Source organism: Pteronotus mesoamericanus, unplaced genomic scaffold (assembly GCF_021234165.1).
Source record: "Pteronotus mesoamericanus isolate MK-2021 breed Mesoamerican mustached bat unplaced genomic scaffold, CSHL_Meso_final scaffold_99, whole genome shotgun sequence".
NCBI lineage: Eukaryota > Metazoa > Chordata > Mammalia > Chiroptera > Mormoopidae > Pteronotus > Pteronotus mesoamericanus.
Genome location: NW_026555330.1, coordinates 6,386,261 through 6,408,569, shown reverse-complemented (window position 1 = coordinate 6,408,569; position 22,309 = coordinate 6,386,261). Strand labels below are relative to the sequence as shown.

The following is a 22,309-nucleotide window of genomic DNA, read 5'->3' as shown; positions in this document are numbered from 1 at the left end:
TGTCTCTGGTGCAGAAATGGTGGGGAAGAGGAAAAATGAGTCCAACATCAAAATGGCACAAGACCCAGCAGAGTTGGGGGCAGCGGGGGAGGGGCGCTCAAGAAAGAGGACACTGTGACTCCTCATGGAGGCCTGAGGGTCTGTGACCCTGCCCCAGGGCTGACATTCCTCCCCCTCCCTTCCCTCATCTCCTGGAACTGAAGGCTGGCAGGTCCCTGTGAGGGGTGTGGGGGGTGGGGTGGCCTGTGCTCTGCTCCCCACCCCCCAGACGGGCCCCACCACCTGAGCTGCCTCCATCGACTCCAGAAACTGGAGGACGGCAGCTGCTCTGCAGGGCTGAGCCCCCATCGCTCAGGTGGGCCGGGGCCGGCGGGGGGCGGGGGGCCGCTGAAAGGCTGAGTTAGTAGTCCCAAAGGCCCACGGTGGGGGGGGCGGGGGGTGTCACCCACGCCCAGATGTAGGATAGGGGCAACAAAGCCACCAGGCATCAGGCTTTCTCCAGAGAGGGAGGTGGTAGGAGATGCTAAACAGTTATTGTAAAAGATATTTACATGGGATCTTTACATACTATACATATTTACCACCTTCTCTCTCCCTTAGATTTTTTTCCGCATAAACCTTATTACTACGTCAACGTTTCCCCTCCCCTTCTTTCCTTGCCTGCCTTCCTTCCGCAGTGCGCGCTTGCCTGGGGAAGGACTCTCCTCCTGCCTGTGGCGTGGGTCTGTGCTTGTCTCTGTTGGCCCAGACAAGCCTGGATCCCCCCGCTGGCCCGGTCTCCCGCTGCTCCAATCTTTCCTTTGTCACAATCCCGTGTCCACTCTACCCTCCTGACTTTTGCCAACAGGCCTAAGTCTTTGGCCCTGTCACATGCGGAGACCGGGGTACTGTGTCTTCCTTCCGCTGCCCAGGGCAGAGGCTGTGGAAGGAGGCTCCCCCAAAAGGCCTCTCCAGGGGAAATCTGGGTGTTCGGTGACAGGTGAAGGGCCAGCGCTGGTCAGGCCCCCGGGAGTCCGAACCCCGGCTTCGCCATTCGCCGGCTGCAGGCTCTGAGCCGGCCCCAGCTTCCTGAGCTACAGAACACGGGTGCTGGGAATCTCTCTCTCCCATGGGTCAGGGGGGATCCCGCGAGGGTTAAAGGAGGAAATGCATGTCGATAACTTATGTTTAGCACAGTACCTAGAACATCACAAAAGCTCGATAACATCGGCTGTTGTTGTTGCTGCTGTTGAGGAGGCGGAGGAGGGACAGCGGCCCCTCCAGCATCGCGGAGAGCCTATTTCTACTCATTCCGTCCTCAGTGGGGGACAGCAAACAGCTGCTTTTCCGCCTCCTGGAGAACAACCCTGAAGAGCCTTGAACACAGCTATTAAGTCATCATTTCCTTCCTGGGGCCGGCCTCGCTCCAACTCCGAAGCGACTGTGGATGGCGCTTTACTTGGGGTGAGGTAGGAGTGGCTGTCCCTCTTGTGCGGCGACCCCTCCCCTCTGGCCCAGGCCAGGCTGATGGCCTCTCTTTCCCGTACCAGTCTTCTCTCTCTCGCTCTCTCCTTTATAGCTTTCCCTTCAACATTTCATTCTTGTCTCATGTATTCATTTGTTTGCTGTCTGCTGCTCGTACTGGAATGCCTGCCCCAGAGAATTTGTCTGTTCTGTTCACGACTACAGCCTCAGCCTCCAGCGTGCTGCCTGGCACACGCAGACCCACCATATTTGTTAAATAAGGGATCAAATAAATGCATTCACATTTAACTTCTCCACCTGGTCTCTTTCAAGGGCCAGCTGAAATGCCACCTCCTCCAAGAAGCCTTCCCTGATTCCTGCCTCCTCCACCTTCCCCGCATGCTTTCCTGCCCTTTACTCACACCTCATACTTCGGTGAACTCAGAAACATAGCTCTGTGTGTACAGGGTGCCTCCGTTACTGGGCTGAGCCGCCTTATGCAGCAGCGAACTCTAAAGGAGCCACAGAAGCTTGGTCTGAATCCAGTAATGCAGCTACAGCTACAGCGTGGGAGCTCGGGCAAGCTACCTACACTCTCAACGTCTCGGTCTTCCCACGTGTAGAACGGGAACTAACGCCCACCTTGCGGGATTTAGTCCTCACTCCCTTTCTCTCTTTCCAGAGAGACACATGTCACCTAGGACTGTGTCTTCTTGCTCACGGGGAGAGCTCAACCCACGTTTGTTCAGTTGTTGAACCATTACTGTCCCCATTGCTTATCAAGGGCCCGAGATGACATCTCTGAGAGGGGACAGGCCAGAGGAGGCTCCCAGGGATGCCGGGAGTGCATCTGACATTTCTCTCTAAGGAGAAGGAGGGAATGAGTGGGACTAGCAGTGTCCTCAGTCCCTGAAGGCTCTGCCCTGGGGCCTGGACCTGCAAGGAGCAGGCCAGTGCCACCCACAAAAGCTGTGCCAATCTGAGTCGGCATCACCCTGGGCCAGGCACAGTCCGCTGCTGGTCTGTGACCATTTAGACCTTGTCTCCTAGCCACTTGCCAATGGAAGGATCCTGTTACTATTATTATTTTTCAGCAAAGCTCATCAATACATTTTGCTTTCCTGGGTCAGTGCTGTTTATTTAATTATCATTGTAAGAGGCTAAAAAGAAAACCTTGTTTTACTTAGAAGACCAATACGACCTTTAGCTCCAGCAGACACACAGTATGGACGGGAACGTCCACAGGCCAAGAAGAGAGGCAGAGCGGAAGTGTCAGCAAAGCTGTTCACAGGTGGCACCGACATTTCCAAGGGAGGCCAGGGAGTGTCCCCCCGGCCCCCTCCTCTGCCTCCCCTTCATGTTGTCCTTGGCAAGCTCAGCCAGTTTCCCTGATCCAACCGATTCTGGAAACCACCTCTTTAGCCCCCTTCTCCCTGCAAAGCTGCTCTCCACCTTCCCACCTGCCTGCCAGCCGCCTCAAGGGCATCAGGGTTGAGGGCAAACACAGCGGATGCAAAGCCAAGTTCATTGTCTCTTCCTTCCTCCCGACCTCCTGCCAAGCCGTTCCTCCCCGCCTGCCTGCCAACTCCATATCTCTAACCAGCCTGTCTTCTAATTCCAGAGTTACTTCGACTTTTCCTCCTCCTGGATCTTTCCACTCTAGTCCCTGCTCTCCTTTCTCGCTGTGACGATCCTAGGACCCACCTCCTTTAACTCTTCCCTGGACCAGTCTTCTGGCTGACATGTCTGAGGTCTTCCTTCTAACACGCGTCCAGGCGACAAGTACAAATAAACCTCCCTAATGCATAATCACCGCAACACCATGAGTGGCTCCCTGATGCCTACCGAATAAATTCCCCAGCCTAACACTTTAGGTCCTCCCTGTCGGTAGCAAACCTTTCCTTCCCACTTGTCTCTCACCGTTATCCTCATACCCCTAAACACCAGCAAACGGCATGTTCGTTAAGCTCCCCGGGCGCCATGCCCTTTTGCAATGTACTTACATTTCCCATTTCCATACATCAAAATCCTACCCCCTGTTGTTGGTCTAGCTGAAATGTCACCTTTTCCGCAGACCCAATCATTCATTCATCGTCAAATATTTACTAAGCTTTTATTCTGTGCCGACACTTCCTGATGGTTTCGGAACATGCCCCGTTCTTTTCTGTGTGCTTGTAAACATATTCAAATCCCTCACTATATTGCAGGCTTCTCGGGGACAGGGCCGACGTCTCATTTATTTCTAGATCCCCAACAAATACTCGTTGCTGGATAACCTTGGTTGACTAGAATCAAGATTTGTGCTGTCCATGGTACTGATACCGTTTCATTTACTTTAATTCTCCTAGTCGTTTTGTTTTTTTTTTTTCTGCTCAAGTATGTGTGACCAGGAAGAAGTAAAAATAAACTAATGATAGTTCTCAGCAGCTATAAGCCTGTAATTATGGTTAGTTCTCAGTTATCCATGCCGCTGGGAAAACCATGGTGGAGAGAGAATCCATCAGGCACAGAACATTATTCCCCTCAGTCTGACACGTATAGTCTTTACGATACGTATAGTTTTTAAGGAGTCGACCGGCCCTTTGAATTCTGTTTGGCTGATCAGGTTGTTCCCTGTGAGGAGAGCCTCTCAGTAGCTGGCTGGGTCGGGGGAGGGATGGGGAGGCAGGGATTGTGCAGGTGGGAGAGATCCAGGCCTCAATGAGATGCCTGCTCTGCGTGACTTCAGGGTGAGACCGGGCTACCAGACACCGCAGGCGCCAGGCTGTGTCAGCCCGGTCCCAGCCTTTGGCCAGTTTCTCTCCGGTGACCGCCTGGGTAGAGGTGCCCCAGCCCTCTGCAGTGTCCGGAATTGGATTTTGTGTAAAGAGGACAGCGACCGAGTGCCACTGGGACTGAGTCAGGTTCTGGGATGGAGCAGCCTTCTTGGCATCAGGATGGTACCTTGCTGGGGCCACTGGGAACCACTGGATGCACATCCAAGAAAATGAGATTTGCAAATTTGCATCAATAGCCTGATAAGGCGGGGCGGGGGGGAGACGACGCTCCCCTCTTCTGAAGCAAACAAATAGCGTGTGTGGTGACTCGGCAGCTGCATTAGTGGGGGAAAATTGATGCACATTTCATGTGTCAGGGAGCTGAATCCCAGAGAATGAAGCCAGCCTCCCAGAAAATGGTTTCTTTATATAGTTCCATCCATTTATTGTTTGATTGGACTTTCTGTATATTAAATTCAAGCTGTTCTGCTGCTCATGGGTATTATGATGCGTTGGCTCGGTGGGAAATAATGAAGGTGATGGGATTTTACAGCATCGCCTTACAAAGGAGGCGTCCCCAGCCCCATCCATCTCTCCATCAACTAGCTTGTGTGTGAGGTGGCACTTATATTAAAACGATTTTTCTGATTCAGTTTAATGACACTCATTTGAGTCCTGACACCCGGAATGTGATTACATGAGCTCGATGCAATCTCCTTCCTTCTAGTCTTGGTCAGCAAAGGCTGTTATCTCCCCGCCCCGCCCCCCCCGCCCCCACCTTCCCGCCCACCCCTCATTTGCATTGTGCTGGGAGGAGGAAGGCCAGGTTTGGGAGAAGGGGCCTCAGGAAAGCAGGCTGGACTCGACCTGAGGCCACCATGTCTGAGCCTTTTGCCCAAGAACTCCGGGTGCTCAAAGGCATCGCGGTAGCTTCTTTCTGCTTGTCATAAACAAGATCCCATTAGTGAGCCCTGGCCAGGTGGCTCAGTTGGTTGGAGTGTCGTCCCACACACCGAAAGGTCACGGCTTGATCCCCAGTCAGAGCACACGCAGGAGGCACCCGATCGATGTTTCTCTCTTTCTCTCTCTGTCTCCCTTCCTCTCTCTCTAAAACCAATAAATGTATCCTCGGGTGAGGAATGAAAAAGAAAAAGAAGCCATTAGATGTGGGTTTGAGGTCACCACTGTACACACCTTCCAAAAGAGATGCTGGGGCCTCGGTTTCCACTTCCCACAAGAGAAAAACAGCAGAGGACGAGCGCTGAGGATATAAGCACAGGGTCAGCTTCTTGGAAATGGCTGGTGGTGCCCAGGGCCACCTGCCTGAGCACAGGGGTTGGCGGGTGGAAGTCTCAGCTCCTCTCCCCTCCCAGGAGGATCTCGCAGCCACAATGGCACAGTGCCAAGAGCCTCGCGTGGCCTGGGACCTCCTGGGTGAGAGCAACGAAAACACTGAGGAGAGGGAGGGCCAGGCTGCCTTGTATTTACACTATTTTCAGGCAGAATAATTGCTGCTCCTCAGGAAGAATCCTGTTTGTGTTTATCGGTGTGTTTACAGAGGGAAACCCAAACAAAACCAAACAGAGAGCGACAGAGAGAGGAGGATTGAGATTGATTTGGAAGACTCCGGAGCAGAGCTGTGGAATGGGCACCGGCCCGGAAATGCCTTTGCAAAAATTGCAACAATCTGAAGGGCCGGGTCAGAAGACCGATCTAATGTGACGTCCCAGGGGAAGCACCCAAAAGGCTCCTGTCCCAGCCGCGCCAGCGGACCTCCCCTCCTCTGCGGCTGGGGCTCTCCGCCCGCCCCTCTGTTTACCAGCCACTGCCATCGAGAGTGGCATCTCTGTTTCAGTTTCTGAGCCAAGGCTGTCCCCCAGGGGGGTGAGCATGGTGCCCAGCCCTCAGCAGGTGCTCGGTAAGTGCTGCCTGGGTTGAAAGGAAACCTCGGTCCGGGCACAGATGCCCCTGCTTACTGCCAGCCCCGCTCACAGACGCCCACGCTCCAACGGGGGCTCTTGGGCTGTGCATCCATCTGTGCTGGGGTCCCGGCTACCCGGGGCCTTGGGGCCATCCTGCAGCACCTTGAGGCCTCTTCTTGTGCCACGTGTCTCCCAGGAGTGCAGAAGGTGTTCAGGACTGTGTCTTCTGGGCTGGTTTCTTGCTACGAGGGCTGGTAAAGCTTCCAGCTGGTTTGCGGGGCAGCAGGACCAGCAGGTGCCACCTGCCACCTCTACCTTCAAGTACATGCAGCCTCTCTCTCTTCCCACATTGTCTTGCTATCTAGCACCCTCAGTCCCGGCCATCGTCCTCTCTTGCCTAAATGATTGTGGTAGCTTCTCTCCTGCGATGTTTTCAGTACTCAGGTCCTGGAGTGATCCTTTTAAAATAAAAGTCAGGTCTACTCAAAACCTTCCACTGCCTTCCCAGCCTAAGAAGATTAGTAAAAGGCCAAGGGCAAAGTCCTTGCGTTGACCTTGAGCACTCTGCACAAGCTGCTTCCCCCGTTACTCCTGTTGCCTGCTCTCCCCCTGCTCTTGGGGCTCTGTGGTGAGAACCTGCTTGCTGTTCCAAGAATAGCACACCGAGGCACGCCCCCCCCCCCGCCCGATGGCCTTTGCATTTGCTGCTTGTTGCCCAAGCTACCCACATTCCTCAGGTCTCTGCTCAAGTATCATCTTATCTGAGAGCCCATCCTGACCCCATGTAACACAGCAACCTGCCCTGGCTCCCCACCCTCCCACGCACAGTATCCCCACTCACCGCTCGCTCTTTCCTGTTCTCTGCAGTGTAAATTGCCGCCTCATAGGCTGAATTTATTTACCAATGTTCTGTCTGCTTTCCACCACCAGAACATAAGTGCCGCGCAATTGGAGACTATCTGTTTTCTTTGCCGCTGTATACCTAGCGCCTAGGAGCCACTCAATAACTATCTGTTGAATAAATAATTGGATGGAGGAAACTTCCTGTGTAGGGTCTTATCTATATTTCCCTTTCTGTTGCTCCCTGGCCCCCATGTCTGCGGTAGGGAACATGGCCAAGTAGCCAGAAACAGGGAAGAACAAGGGGTTAACCTTCCCTTGCAAGAAAGTCCCAACCCTGCTCAGGCTGACATCAGAACGGGAGCATCCCTGCGTGGCCTCCCCATCTGTGCCCTGCCCACAAATATCCTGTTTAGCTGACATTTGGACAGCACTTTCATTGGCTTTGACCATGGCCAGGAGACCGTTAGCAAATGGGGAGGCTGCAGACGGGTCTGCCGGGCATGAGCTTATTGGGTGGAACAGGTGTTTACTGAGGTCCCCCACATGCCGGGCCCTGTGCTAGGCACAGGTCAGACAGTGATCTTTGGAACAGACCTCTACCCTTGAGGAGCCCATATTCTGGGTGGGGGGACATAAATAGAGAAAGTTAATAAAATGGGGTGGTGGCAAGACAGAGAAGTAGTCAAGGGCTCCATGGGGTCAAGAGGAGGGGCGCCTAGCTTCCGGAGCGGCGGTAAGGCCTCCTGGAGGGCTGAGTTTTGAAGGATGATGGGAGTTAGCCAGACACGAAGCCGAGAGAGGGCGGAACCTGGGGTGGCAGGGAGAGCGTGGGTAACGGCCTCTGCTCTCTTGGCCCCTTGGTCTACTGCTCTTCCGCCCTCTTTTGTTTTGGTTCAAAGGAAGAGAGCTGATCTCGTTCAATTCATTTTGCCTGTACCTTACAGTGGGCTGACGTGCACTGGGGGGGCCTGTGTAGTCCCAGGGCCGACTGTGCTGCCCAGCACCCAGGAGGCACTCGATGAACTTCGAGCTACCGGATGACTCCTTGTTGGGATGCAGATCTGTGCCCTCCGTTAGGGATTTCAGCACCAGAGAACTTAGAAACTATCAGGCCAGGAGAAGACCCTGAGGTCATTCGTGCCTGGCGAATGCGCTGGGATCAGACCCCCTGCACAGGGACCCACCAGCGTCCAGGTGGGCACCGTTGACCAGTGTCCCTGGACAAGGCACGGGGGGTTGGGATGAGAGGTGGCAGGACCTAGAGGCTGCAGTGCAGCCAGGATTTCAGGGGCTGAAGGGTTAACACAAGCCGATCTCAGACCGGCTGCGTCTGTACCCCGGAGCCTGACCAAGCAGCCGCCCTGTGCTGTGTCTGTATCGATCTCCGGGTTTGGCTCCTGCCGCTCCCAAAACCACAGGCAAGCCCCTTCCAGGACAGTGTTTTCAAGGGAAATGCAAATGACCTGAAGGCTGCTTCATGCTTGGAAGAAGTAAAAATTGATTCTGTTTTTGTTAAAGTGATGTTTGGACACTGTCAGAGCTCTCTCGTTGCAAGGCATGGGTGGCAGAGGCTGCCGGTCTTCATTACATAAGCAAGCCAGCCAGGCCGCCGCGGGCCACCTCCTCAGGAGCCACGCTGTCCCGGGCCCTGCCCAAGGCCCATTCCCTCCCTAAGATACCTAAGAGGACCTCATCCCACCCGGGCCTGGGGCTGGGCCCCTAGCTGGCCCTCGGGGGCCCTGGTGGATGCTTGCTCACATGGCTCCCCCGGAGTGTTCCCCTCTTCCCCCGCCCGTCCCCAAAGCCCCCCCACAGACGAGCTCAGGCACCAGGCCAACTGTGTTACCAAGCAAAGTCAAACGAAGTGAAGGAGGAAAATCGGCTTCAAGAAAACCTATGGCACATAATACATTCCCAAACTAATTCCCAAAATAAGATGTGCTGGTCTTATTTAATATTGGGAGTTCTGCAGTATCCCTTCCCTCTGTTAACTGAGATAAATGAGGATTTGTTTTATTTATAGCATCAATTAGGAGAACAGAAATTAATCCTTTAATGGGGCATTTGGGAGCTCAACTGTCAAGGGGCAGAAGGGACACGTGGGCCGGGCCCCGGGGTCTCCCCAACGAGCTCTGGAGGCTACAGAGCAAGCCACCTTCAAGCCTCGGTGGTGGCTGAGCTGTTATTGTTCTGTGCGCATAAGATATGTCGAGCTATTAAATAAACGGGGGTAATTGGCTCCAGGAGGTCCCTCCCTGGAGGACACCTGAGTAACTAATCAGCGAGTCCTCGGGAAGCAGGCAGAGATGGCAACCAGAGTCAGCAAGAGTCAAGTCCCTTGCTGGCCATACGGCCCTTGGCCCGTCAGTCAGCCCCGATCTGCAAAGGAGCAGAAGACAGTCCCTCCAGACTGGAGAAAGAGCTCGGGGAAGGAGCGGAAGGAGAGCGCCTGCAGACGGAAGAGCTCAGCATCCGCAGGGAGCTGTTGGAAGCAACCAGAACACTGGCCTTGGGCATACCACAGCCTTGAGGGGTGCAAAGAGTCAGAAGACAGGCTTTCTGGAATCACAGGCCTACGAGCCACCAGTGAAGGTGCCCAGGACAGAAGCGAGCCAGGGCAGATGATGGTTTCCAGGATCCAATTGGTAAGATCTCCAATAAGGGCAAGAAGACCCCCACGATGCTGCAGAGAGTCTTGGGGCACAGACCTGGCACCAGGTGAGGAAGGATCTCTCCTTTCTCCCCGGGCGCCAGGGCTGGGGCAGAGCACAGATCTGAGGTCCACCGTAGGGAGTGGACAGGCAGGTCTGGAAGGCACTAAGAACAGTATCAGACCAAGCAAAAAGGAAAAGGTGCCCCATTCACACCGACTTATCCCTTAAAAAGCATTTTGCCAAGCACCTGCTATGTGTAGCCAAGCAGTGGCCCTGGTGATGGTTCCAACTGGCAACTCAGGTCAAAGTCAAAGCAGCCAACCCAGCACTGGGCAACACGAGTCATAGTGGAGGGGAAGGAAAAGCCTGCTTTCCCTGCGCTTGCGCGGTTAAGGAAGACACTACTCAGGCTTCCGTCCGTGCCCACCAGCTTCTCCTCCGAGACATCCCAATGCCCGCGGGAAGGGCTGGAGCCCACCGCCAGGAGAGCACGCTTCTCCCACCAGGCCCCTCCCTTCCTCTTCGTCCTCACTCTCAGGCACAGCCTTCTTGCTCTCCCCCAAGAAAGCAAACGTGAGTCCAATACTGTCCATCCATGATGATGGACTCGCCCCTCGACCTGCAGGGCGAACGCTGAAGGAAATCCGCGGTCTGCCCAGCAACAGGAAGACACTGGAATTTCCTAAGGAAACAGCCATCCCTTGGGAGGTGGTGTTTCCATGTGCCAGAAGGAAATGCTTCATTTATAAAACCCCCGTGTGACGGGAACAGTGCCGCAGGGGGAGCACTCCCGTCTCTGAAGCCTGTTTTGAACAGCGATCGGACAGGGTGGCCTGTCATCTCAGGGCGGACTGTGACAGAAAGAGAAGGGCACAGGGAGGCGACAGCCAGACTGGCAGCTGGAAATCGGCCCTACCCAACCTGTCTGAGCCTCACCTTCAAATAATTTTTCGTACCTTGCACGGCTGTTGTGAAGACTTAAGGAGATAATATATGAAAAGTGCTGGGCACACGCTGACATGCGGTAGACACACACACGCTGCTCTACTGATAGTGCAGAGCAACAGGCGGGTGGCCGCTGGCGTTCCCACTGCCGTCCTCTGGAACAAGCCTACGTTCACTCTGTTCTCTCCCCTGGCCGTCTGGGCCATCGCTCTGCTATCATGAATCCCACCAAGGGGGCCTGGAGAGCACTAGTCACATCAGAAGCACAGCCGGCGGGTCCTTGCCATGGGCGAGGTCCCCTTCAGGAAGGGAAAGGGGCGGCCAGGGTCAGCCTGCAAGAGGCATGGGCGCCGACCTCCCCTGACACGGTGGCACGCTCTCCAGTTCATCCGATCCCTCACATCCCATGGTGCCCCAAAGCCCACATGTGCCACCTGAGCCCAGAAAGACGAGGTCAAATGACCAGACATTCTTCCTGCTCTGGGTTGGGAGCAGCCCCTTGAAGACGTGTGCGGGTCAGAGTGGGAGGAGGGGGCAGGGCAACCTCTGTCAGGCAGACAAGAGGCGAAGGGAGCACCCCATCCAATGCAGCCTTCACAGATGGACAATGACACCCCTTGCCCTTCCTCCAGTGTGGCAGAATGACAAATAGAACCATTTCATTTTTTTAATCATTACCCAAGGATATGCTTTACTGATGAGAGAGAGAGAGAGAGAGAGAGAGAGAGAGAGAACATTGATCAGTTGCCTCCTGTACGCACCTCGACTGGGAATCAAACCACAACATTTTTGGTGTACGCGTTGATGCATCAACAGACTGAACCACCTGGCCAGGGCCAAATGTAATAATTTTAAGAGGTCCTGTCACCTGCTCAGTCATTCCCAATAAGCGAGCACCTGCAGCGCTACAGAAAAACTCACACCAGCGCCACAGGGTTTCAGCCAGGAGAAAAATCGAATCACCAGGACGCCACCAACTGAATTGTCAAAGACCAAATAAAAAGCTTCATGAATTCTCCATCAGCAATATAATAATGCTTCCTGGCCTAAGCAAATACAGACCCAGCATATGAATTGTGAAGGGGGTTTGCATTAGCTTCAATGGCTTGCAGCGGCTGCAGCAGGAACCCTAAGAAACACACATCTCCCCAAAGCTGCCTCCGTCGGCTCTAATCCTGTTGGGGGAAGATGGTAATCGCCTTCCTGAGCCTCCTGATGGGCAGTCTCCCATCCCAGCCCCCCACACACATTTCTAGGGCCTCAGCTGGAGATGGGACCTCTGCGCCGTGCACTGTGTGGGAGACAGAGCCACCTATTACCTTGCCGAGTGCGCCTGTCTCCCTCCCGTTAATGGTATTGCTGCTTGTGTGCCTGATGCTATGATTCCCTCAGACCATCTCACTGTTGCCCAGGTAGGCCAGGTCCTTCAGAGAATCTGGCTGAGAGAGCAAGACGGCTCCTCCTCCAGTGAGGAAGAAACACAAGGGGTGCCCCGCTTTTCAGAAAGCCCAAGTTCAGAGTCACTTGGAGAAAGTCTGCTCGGGGCTGCTGCACCCTGGAGCATCTGGGGCAGCGGAAGGGAAAAGTAAGGCAAAAGCGAAAACAGCCTGCAAATACTCTCCAAGCAAATGCAGGAAGGCTCCCAAAGGACTGTTCTCAGAGTCTCCTGCTCATGGAAATCTGTCCCCTGCTTACGACACTCCCAGAACTCCACAGCCTTGCTCCTCCCACCTGCCGCCCTGTTTTTCTCCCTTATGTGCACAGGTGCATATAAAAATGCCCTGATTGCTCCCCCGCCCCCACATGCACAGAATGCAGGGCCCAAAAAAGAAATGGTGACTTAACTTTCTAAGTTCTATGAAACACCCCAAAAGAAAGCTCGCTTCGGAGCAAGCCACTCCTGTACCCCAACAAACCAGTCATATGCCTCCCTCATCCCAGGAGGCCACCTCCCCTCCTCACGCGGGTGGGACAGCCGCCCCATCGCCCCTGACGCACGCCTGACACCGTCCGGGCCGCACCGCCCCACCCAGCCCGGCGCTGCTCCGGCCGCCGGCACCCACTCACCCCAGTGTGGTCATGGTGACGATGGTGTACCAGAAGGAGGCGGGGATGCTCGTGAACTTGCTGGCGGAGGAGCCCTTCTCCGCGTAAAACATCACAGTGGCGAAGATGATGATGGCCATGGTGAGGGAGAAGAGGAGGAAGCCGAGCTCGGAGGCGCAGCTCTTGAGCGTGTAGCCCAGGATCCGCAGGCCCTGCGAGTGGCGCGAGAACTTGAAGATCCGGAAGACGCGGAAGACCCGCAGTGTGACGAAGGCGCCCGACACGTCCTCGTTGTTGGTCATGACCAGGCCGATGTAGTAGGGCATGATGGCCACCACGTCGATGATGCTCATCACGCTGCGGATGAAGCGGTAGCGGCTGGGCGCAGCGAAGAGCCGCAGCAGGTACTCCACGGTGAAGATCATGACGCAGGCCGTGTCCAGGCAAAAGAAGGCCACCGAGTAGCGCTCGCCGCACGGCAGCTCCTTGCTCCCGGGCACCGTGCCGCACGGCACTGTCTCCACTACGTTGGTGATGACCGAGACGGCGATGAAGAAGCCGGTCACGTAGTAGAAGACCAAGGCCAGCGTGCTGGTGTGCGGGTTCTCGAAGGCGCGCCACATGGTCTGGCGGAAGCTGAGCGAGGGCATGGACTCCTGGTTGTTCTCGGAGTCATTGTCGTCCATGAGCCGCTCGGCGTTCTCCCGCTTGCGATCCTTGTACTCCTCGTAGCAGCAGTCGCCGATGATCTCGGGCAGGATGCCGTAGAAGGCCAGCTCGTCGTCGTAGGCTGAGATGCACTCGTAGCGCGGGTAGTGCAGCTTCCCGGTGCGGTAGAAGTTGAGCACGCAGCGGAACACCTCGGGGTCCCGGTCAAAGAAGTACTCCTTGGTGTCCTCGTTGAAGAAGAACTCCTTCTCCGTGCTGCCCAGCAGCGTGTCTGGGTAGCGCTCTAGCGTGGTCCGCCAGGTCTGGAACCTCCGCCCACTCACGTTGAGCACGATCAGTTCGTCCTGCCGCTTGTTCTTGTCGGCCGGGGCCAGGGGCATGGGGCAGTTGGCCACGGGCATCCACCCGATGGCCGCGGCCCGTGCGAAAGGCAGCCAGGCTGCCACTCCCGCCGCCATGGTGACTCCAGCTCTTGGGCCGGCCCCTGCGCGGACACTGTGCGCACCAGCTTGGACTTAGTTCAGCGACCCCTGGGAGACAGGAGGAGAGAGCAGAGAACTGGGTGAGTCCATGACTGACATCCAGGTGGGACATGGGACCCAGGGAAGGGTCACTTGGGAGGGAAGCAGCTAACGGACGTCTTGAAGGCAGATTAATTAAACCGAAATCACCACCCCAGACAGAGGACTTGAATCTTTTCTGCCTCCCACCCTGTGGGAGGGCACCTAGCACGGGGCAGTGTGTCAGTGTGGGACACACTAGATGCTGCTGACTGTCTGACAAACTGTCGGGTTCCGGGAGGGCTCAGAAGCAGGTGGAGGGAAAGCCCCCTTAGCAGGAAGATGTGGGAAGGCCCAGGAAATAATCAGCTCTGAAAGGTTATGGCGTTATTATGAGTTTAAATTGGGAGAGGGTAAATGAGTTCTCATTAAACGAATTTCAAAGTGGGATAAACATGTTAATTTTTATTTCACTCTTCACCCACCAGGGTAATCAGGAATGGGGTGTGGATGCAGGAGACCCGGTAGACCTTCTTTCTACTCCTCACCAGTGAGGAGGAGGCTGGGCTTATCCAGGGCTGGGAGATTCTGAGATGGCAGGGGTCTCCAGGAGGCCCGGGGCCTGGTGGAGCTCTGTCCCCAAGTTCAGGCAGACGGCTGTCCCCATTGGAGTCCTACTCTCTGGGACACCTAGCCACCTAGTGTCCAATCGCGACCCTCAGAGCCACGGCAGAAAGATGCGGGAGAGGCTGAGAGGCTAGGCAGCGTCCCTTCCCCGCCTTGTAAGGGACTCTTGGATTCTTGGTCACCTGCCTTCCATGCGTTGTCCCTCTCCCTCCCCGAGGAAGCTGATCCACACTCACTGCCATCTCCATTCGTCGCCACCCGTCTCCATCTGCCCACCAGCCTTAGCTCCCGTGGGTTATGTAACAACACTCTTCCCCATGCCAGCCTCGTTCACCTGGCCCCAGCCCGCCTTCGGCAGTTCCCCCGGAGCTGGCCCCCCGCTCGCTGAACCACACGGTGTGCACAGCTCCCTTCGCCTGCCTGGACGGAGGGAACAATGGCGCGGAGAATTATATTTGGCTTTGGGAAACAGATTTACCTTCCCAGATCTGGCTTTTTAAAGACGGTAGTGAGATGACTCTGCAATCCCCAAATGCACACCATCTGCAGATAGACATGTGGTGACACAGAAACACACGTAACAGCCGCGGGAAACTGTTTGGGGTTCACACACTTGCGTTCACGAATCCTAAATTGATCACTGAGAACCCATCCTGACTCAGAATTTCGGGACCCTCTGGGATGCAGTTGGTTTGACTCTGTGTTTAGAGAAATGAGGCAGAGGTGAATCTTATAGTGGGATTTGAGCTTCGTCTCTCCCTGTCGAACCTGCTTCCTTCTCCCGACTCCCAGCCCTGCTAGGACTCCCAGGTCTCTCCCTCCTCTCGCTGCGGAGCTGCCACTGGCCTGTTGCACCTGGACACCTGGGAAACGGGGCAGGATTAGCCCAGGTCTCCCTTCTTGTCAGAAGCTGCCCTTCACCCCTTGCTCTCGGCATCCCTGACTCCAGCTGCTGCCTCGGCCACTGTCCTCACTGCCCCACCCAGAGAGTCGTCAAATAATGAGATAGCAGCTCTTGCTGCCCTCAGCAGGGCCCCAGTTCCCTCAGGCCTCCCTCCCCCTGGCCTGCTTGTCTTCTCAACCCCCAAGCCCATTTCTCCTACTCCCAGAAACCTGTTCTGCTCAGAGACATCTCCCCAAAGCAAGGTTCTGATGGTGCTCTGCCCCACAGCCTACAAAATCAAATCCACACCCTCCGGCCCAGCCTTCCAGCACTTCCATGGTCGGGTCCTAGCTCATCGTTTGTCCCATGCACCCATCTGAGCCTCCGGCAGCAAGACCACAGGCTGGCTCCCAACAGACCACGTGGGGCTCGGTCCCTGGGCCCTCTTCCTTCTCTTGGCAACATCCTTCCCCTGCAGCCCACCTCTTAGAATCCCTCCCGGCCCTCACGCTTGCTGGGATGCATCCCGCAATGAGATTCTCACCTCCTTTGGGCTCCCAGCACGGCTCGCCCCTCTTTTCTAGCATCCGTCACCCTCTGGCCTGGATTATAGACGCTTTCTGCATGTCTTACTAATAACCACGGCTAACGGTAGCCGAGCAGCTCCCGTGGGCCCGGCACTGCACTGTCTCCTGTGGGCCACGTCACGCCTTCCTCACAGCAGCCCGGGGAAGGAGAGCCTGGAAGGCCGCTGCCGGGGAGGGGCGGAGCGCGGGCCGCGCCGCAGGCAGCCTGAGCCCACACCACACGCCGAGCCAGGCTCACCTCTCCTCCAGGGCTCCCTGTAAGGAGAGCCGCAGCGGAGGCTTGCGGAGGTCCGGCTGCGTGCCGGGCATAGCACCACGCGCTTACGTGGGCCGCCTCAGCCGGCCCCTCCAGCAGCCACTGCTGTCCCCGTCCTGCAGGTGAGGAAGACGAGGCATGAGGAGACGTACTAACTGATGTAACACGTGGGCTGAGAGGTTTAGACCCGGGCAGCCTCAACGTGGTCAAGGGCTCAGGCAGGCCACGGCCCTGCTTTACCCATCCACCCTAAGCTCCTTAAGGGTGAAGATCAGGACGCCTCCATTTTTACTTGACAAGCCAGGAGGGAGCACAGTGCAGCAATCAGTGGGTGCTTGGCCTGTGAGCTCAGACTGCGAGCCCCAATGTTAGAGACGCCGCGTGCATTCCGTCGCTTCTGCTCCACACCTCGCTAACATATTCCAGAGGTTTGCAGAGGTGGGCGTAATCTCTCCAAGCAGACAGTGAGCTCTGAGGACAGATCTGGATCAAAAGAATCCAATTTATGTGCCTGTGGCCGACTGTGCCCTCAGTCAAGTTTTCTCAAGGAGCCAACCTCTGCCTCAGTTTCCCCATCTGTGTGCAAAGGAGACTATTCACAGGTTCCTCTGCTCCCCCATAAAGGGAGGTTGATTCAGACACCACAGAAGACAACAGGAATGACAGGGACATTCCCTGTAAATGTCACCACTGAGAGGATCAGAAAGACAGCACAGGCCTAATGAGCTCTTGATTTTGGGAACTGAGGAAAGAACAAGAATCATCCATCCACGGCAGCAGGTGATCCACAGGCCCCTGCTAGGGGATCTGGGGGCGTGCCACGTGCATTTCATATTGTCAGGAAACGCACCCAGTAACCCCCCACACTCCCCTCGGCTTGCTAGGGGAAAGTGTTGTCCACAGCACGCACTCAGCTAGTTGATCGAAGGAGCACGGGAAGCCTGGGAAGCAAGCCCTCGATTTAAACCTCGGTAGCAGATCATTCTGATTCAGATTTAGTTAACATTTACTGAGCACTAACAAAGCCCTGGATCCTGTTTTAGGCACTTTCGTAGCAAACATTTCATTTATCCCCACAAAAATTCTATGATGTGGGCATTTCCACCTGCAAGTTTCAGGTCAGGAGACTAAGGCCCAGAAAGTTTCCTTCCAAGTGGCTCTGTTCCCGGTAGCCAGGCGTTGACGATTTCCCTACAACGGGCCATTGATCAGCTCACCGCCAAATGGCTTTCCTGACCCAGGTGTAGCCCAGCCGGGTCCTGATGCCGCCCCAGGACAGAGCAGGGAGCAGGGCCCCCCTTCGCCCCATCCCGGGTGGCCAAGAGGTGGCTCAGGAAGCCCTGCATTCCAGTGTCCGTTCTGTGTGAATGTGCAAAAGCAAGTCACTGTCACCCTCAGGGCCTCACAACCCCCACCTGCGAAATCAGAGAATTGGACAAGAAGGTGACACGGAGTCACTTGGCTGTGAGAACCTTGATCCCGCCGGATCCAGGACACCCAGGCTGCAGCTCAGGGCTCACTGAGGCCTCTTCATAAGTGTCAGCCATGCAGAGCAGGAAGTAGAGCATCTGGGTTTGTTGCTGTGGGGACGGAGTGAGCGGGAGCCTCTTCTTAGCAGAGGCAGTTCTGGGAACTCGAGATGAGACCGGTGCCCAGAACAGGGCCCACAGCCTGCATCGCTCAGAACCCAAGGCCACTGGAGGCCGGGCCCACCCGCCAAACCCCTGAGGGTAAAGGGGGCCAGGGTCCCAGGCTCTGGGCCCTGGACCCCAAACCCTTAAACATCCCTTCTTCGTCCTGGAACGGAGCTGGGAGAGGCAGGACCTTGAAGGCATTTGAGTGGCAAAGACCAAGAGCCAGGAGACACCCCGTGGCCTCCTGGCCGAGCCGGACACACAGACCTGCTCCTGAGAGGACGATGCCCTCTCCTTCCTTTCTCCCAGTGCCGCTTCCCCCGACTCCTGAGACTCAGCGCCCGGCGCCTCCCCGGCCAGGCCGAGCCCCATCTCCTTAGCTTTTCCACCCCAACCAGCCTCCTCGTCTCCAAGGGCCATGGGCTTTTTATCCACTGCTTGCAGGTGAATAAGTGAGAGCTGGGGAGGGAAAAACCACCCATTTCCATCATAAAAGCCTCTGGTCCCAAGGCCAAAACTTTACCCTGTGCTTTAATTCAGGACAATCTTCCCAAAGAAGGGCAGGAAAGAGCCAGGCTGTCTCTAGAGCCTCAAGCCCTGTTCCCCTGATAAAATGTACAAAAAAAAAAAAAAAAAAAAAAAAAAAGGAGCAATTACCCCACTGCTACTTTCTCTGTGAGTGTGTTTGTGTGCATGTCGCGGAGGGGGTGGGGTGGGCGGGGGTGTCCAGGGTTTGGAAGGGGAGGAAGAGTGTCCCACTAGATGCCATGCCCACGGCGCCACCAGCCATACCCTGCACACAACCCTGCAGGCACAGCCCGGCTCGAGGAGGCTCCTGGGTGGCTGTCCCTGCAGCGCGGGCCCCCCGACGGGCACCAACACCTCCCGGAGCCGACCTGGGTATGAATTCCTACAACAGCCACAACAGCGCGGCCCCATTTCCAGCCAATGGCACTGCACATGCCTCAGATGCCAAGGTTTTACTAGGACGTGGACGCCTTACAAATGAAACATCTGAAGCTATTTTTGTTTTTGGCAGAAGAGTTTGACAGTGGGAAAGATGGGGGTGGGGGCAGGCTGGGGAAGAGACATTTAAAACAGGTGAGTGCTGAAATGACAAAGGCAAAAAAAAAAAAATTATCCTGGAAAAGGGAAACCAAATTCCCCTGCTGTAAAAATTCAGCCCTGCTAAATAGCTTCTGCTCGGGAGGGAGAGGGCCAAAAGTGGGCAAAGTGACTCGACAGCCTGTCCTGGGGATTGATGCCCAACCTGAGGACAGGCTCAAGGCCGCCACGCGGTCACATTGCCAAAGTCTGCCCTTCAGTGACCTCGGCAGAGCGCTGGGAGCGCAGAGCCTCCCTGGAAACTTTTACTTTCCACAATTTTGTATCACGTCACTGCGGCCCGGGCGGGCCCATCTGCGGGGGGCGGAGGGTCCTGGCACCCCAGGGGGCTTTCTCCTGCAGCCACAGGCTGTGGGCAGGCCTGGAACTGACGGGACGCCAAGCCGGGAGCCTTGGGGTGCGGGCCGGGGACGCGAAGGTCCTCTTCTCCCACAGTGCCACTCCTAGGCTGACCGGAGCACTTTCCTGAACTCTCTCGCTACTTCGTCTCCAGCCTCCTCCACAGCAAAAGAGAAGACGCTCCTAATCTTTCTTCCTCAGAGGGCCTCTCGTGTACTTGCATTTTGTTGCATTCAAGTAATGACAAGGAAGAATAAGCACATCAGTCCCTGACCGTGTGCCAGCATGTCCACATGAGGAAATGCACACATGCTTTGCACTGAATTCGAGCACGCCCAGGCCCCCTTTCTACAGACATAAAACACCCAGGTGCCCTTTAAGTAACAGTAAATAAGGCATAAATTTAACCGTCACGCACATTCATGCAAAATACCCACACGCACCATAGAGCAACCCTCGCCGGCTCTTGTAAACAGATCGCGCTGTGCCTAGGATCATGAGAAAGTTCAGACGCCCTCTTAAGAAATACAGCGGAGCCTTTGCCCTAAGATCCCAGGTCCGGAACCTCAGCCTGTTGCTGACATGTCACGGCTGCCCGGGATAAAAAAAAGCAGGACATCTTGGACGGGATTCAAACGTCAACACTAAGCAAGCGCAGGAATTTAGTTGGTTCCAGGTAACTTCTCCGCCCAGTCCCTTCCGCGCCCCATCCCAGTGTAAACACCTCTCAAAGTGAGTCTTTCGATCCCTCTCCCCGGGTCGCGTTGGCCTCCCATTGTCCCCTGGGGGCCTTTCGCAGAGCTCGCAGGGCAGAGCGGCGTCGGGCAGGACCAGAGGTGCGGGCCCCCGGCCTCCGGCAGGCACACCGCCGGCTCGCCAGGCTGGAGAACTTTGCGAAGCGCCCCAAACTGCTCCCCGCTTCCGACCTCAGCCATTTCTCTCCTCTTCTCACAAAGAGCGGGGGGCCCGAGCAAGCCGTCGCCACCTGCCGCCGGATCCCGGGGCGCTGCCTCTGGCACCCCGCGGGAAGGCAGGCCAATGGAAAGAGGGCAGAGGTTCACACCCCCACCCCCCAACCTCCCATCGCCTGGCCGCCAAGGGGTGGCTCCGCAGCCCGAGCGAACAGACGCCCCCGGGCCGGCTGCCTGCTCCCCCACGGCGCCGGCCCCACCCCCAACCCTTCCGGCGCCCCGGCGCCCACCCACCCGGGCTCGGGAGTGGGAGGGTGCCGCGTGGGCAGCCGGAGCAACAGGCGTGGGAGCCGCGCTCCTTACACTTCGTGGCTCCAGAAGGCTCGGTCGCGTCCCTCTTACCTTCGGCGAAGCAAGTCCGGGCCCCGCGCCCCGCGCGCGCGAGGCAGCTCCGGCCGGGGGCCGCGGAGGCGCCGAGCGCCCGGCAGCGCAGGGGAGCGCCCAGCAGCCGCCTCCTCGGCGGCGAAGTCTCGCTCCCTCCCTCTCTCGGTCCGTTCGTGCGTCCGTCTGTCCGCGGGCCCCTCCCTCCCCCGCCGCCCCAGCCCCGGTTCGGCAGCGCGTCCCCTCCCCGCCTCGCCGCTCCGCTCGCGGGCTCGCGGGCTCGCGGCTCCCTCGCTCGCTCCCTGCCCCCGCCGCTGCCGGCGCCGCGCGGAGCGGAGCCCGGCGGGCCACGGGCTGCCTGGCGAGGTCCCTCTCCTGAAGGGGGAGGCGGTGGGGGCGCGGCGCGGGCGGGGCGGAGAGAGGAGTCCGGGGGAGGCTGCGAGACTGCGCCCTGGGCTCCCGACCGATCCCCGCTGGCGAGCGGCTCAGGCCCGACTCGGGAGCGCGGGGCCGCCAGGCAGCAGGGAGAGAGATGGGGAGGACCCCGAGGCTCGCCGCGGAACGGTGCCCAGGGCGAGGGCGTGTGAGGGGGAGTGACTCCCCGCGCCCGGGTGTGAGTGCATGTGTGTGCGTGTGTCTAGAGGGGCGCGCGCGTGAGCGGGGGCAGGGGGCGGGGAGGCGAGGCAGAGCCTGGTGCGGCTCCACGGGCGACTGGAGGAATCCTAGGGTGTGCCTGGAGGTGGCGGAGTGTGGCGACGCGGGTGTTAGCGCGTGTGCCGCCGAGGGTGGGCACCGGGGTGAGCGTGGCAAGGTGAGCTCAGCTGGGGGGTGGGGGCGGAGCGCGGAGTAGGCGTGAGTGTGAGCTCGGGGGCGTGTGTGGTGGGGCCCCGGGAAGAGGTGGCCGGAAGAGCCAGTGTGTGTGCGCGTGGGGTATGTGGGGACCTATCGGGGTGTCTTTCTCTCATTGACTGTCCACGCGACACCAGCCTTTGCTGCGAGCCCAGCCACCTGGCGAAGTGGAATCTGCCGCCGCGCAAGGTTTCCGGCTCGCGGCGCTGTCAGCTCAGTGTGCTGGGACCGGACAGGTCCCGGGGTTGGGGGACTGGGGGCGCATTCTGTCCTTACCCCACGTGAGAGCCACTCTCCTCCCAGAGCGCGAGGGCCACCACCTGAAGGTAGGGATTCGCCCTCCTGTCCCGCCACGTGTACGCAGTACCCAGATTTAAGCCTGGACTTGGGGATGGGAACTCTCAGCCCGGGTCCGCCCAGTCCCTCGGTCCGTCCGCGAAGCCCCTGGATCCCCATTGCCTGGTGCCTCGGCCCAGGACGGGGAGCGGGCGGGCGGCACGTGCCTCAGGGCCCGGCGGCTGGAGCCCCGAGCTCCTCGGGAGAGTGGTCTCCGGCCCAGGCTCCCGCGCTCGCACCCGCCGCGCGCGGAGGATTCGGTCCCTGCCAACTGTGCGGACCCACGGCTCGAAATCTCCCGGTGTTTCCGGCCTCGATGCCCTGGATGCGGGATCTCGGCCGGGCACCGGGCTGCAAGGACCGAAACGCACGGCTTGAGCGATCCCAGTTCTGGGCGCCGAGAGATGCGTGCCTCAGAGCGAGGCCGAGCGGAAAGCGAGGTGTGCGAAGAAGGGGAGGGTGTGCTTGAAAGGGCAGCTCTGGCTCGGGCAGGGGCTGGGAAAGGACCTCCCTGGCGCAGAAGGGGGCCCTGGCCTGTGAGAACCCCCTACCCCGTTCCCAGTAAATAAATAGGTGGGGCAGGTCACTGCGATCTAGGCCCCT

At 57.4% G+C, this 22,309-nt stretch overlaps 1 protein-coding gene across 2 annotated transcripts in view; it reads right to left on the bottom strand.

Moving 5' to 3' along the window:
• The window catches only part of KCND3 (potassium voltage-gated channel subfamily D member 3), a 183,230-nt gene extending 162,657 nt beyond the window's left edge, over positions 1–20,573 (bottom strand). For both annotated transcript variants that reach the window (XM_054565007.1, XM_054565008.1), the window contains exons 1-2: positions 20,543–20,573; positions 12,631–13,808 (exon numbers count right to left, since the gene is read on the bottom strand). In XM_054565007.1, coding sequence (XP_054420982.1) covers positions 12,631–13,736 — 1,106 coding nt within the window. In that variant the 5' untranslated portion in view covers positions 13,737–13,808; positions 20,543–20,573. The remainder of the gene's footprint in view (positions 1–12,630; positions 13,809–20,542) is intronic.
• Positions 20,574–22,309: the final 1,736 nt, after the last annotated feature.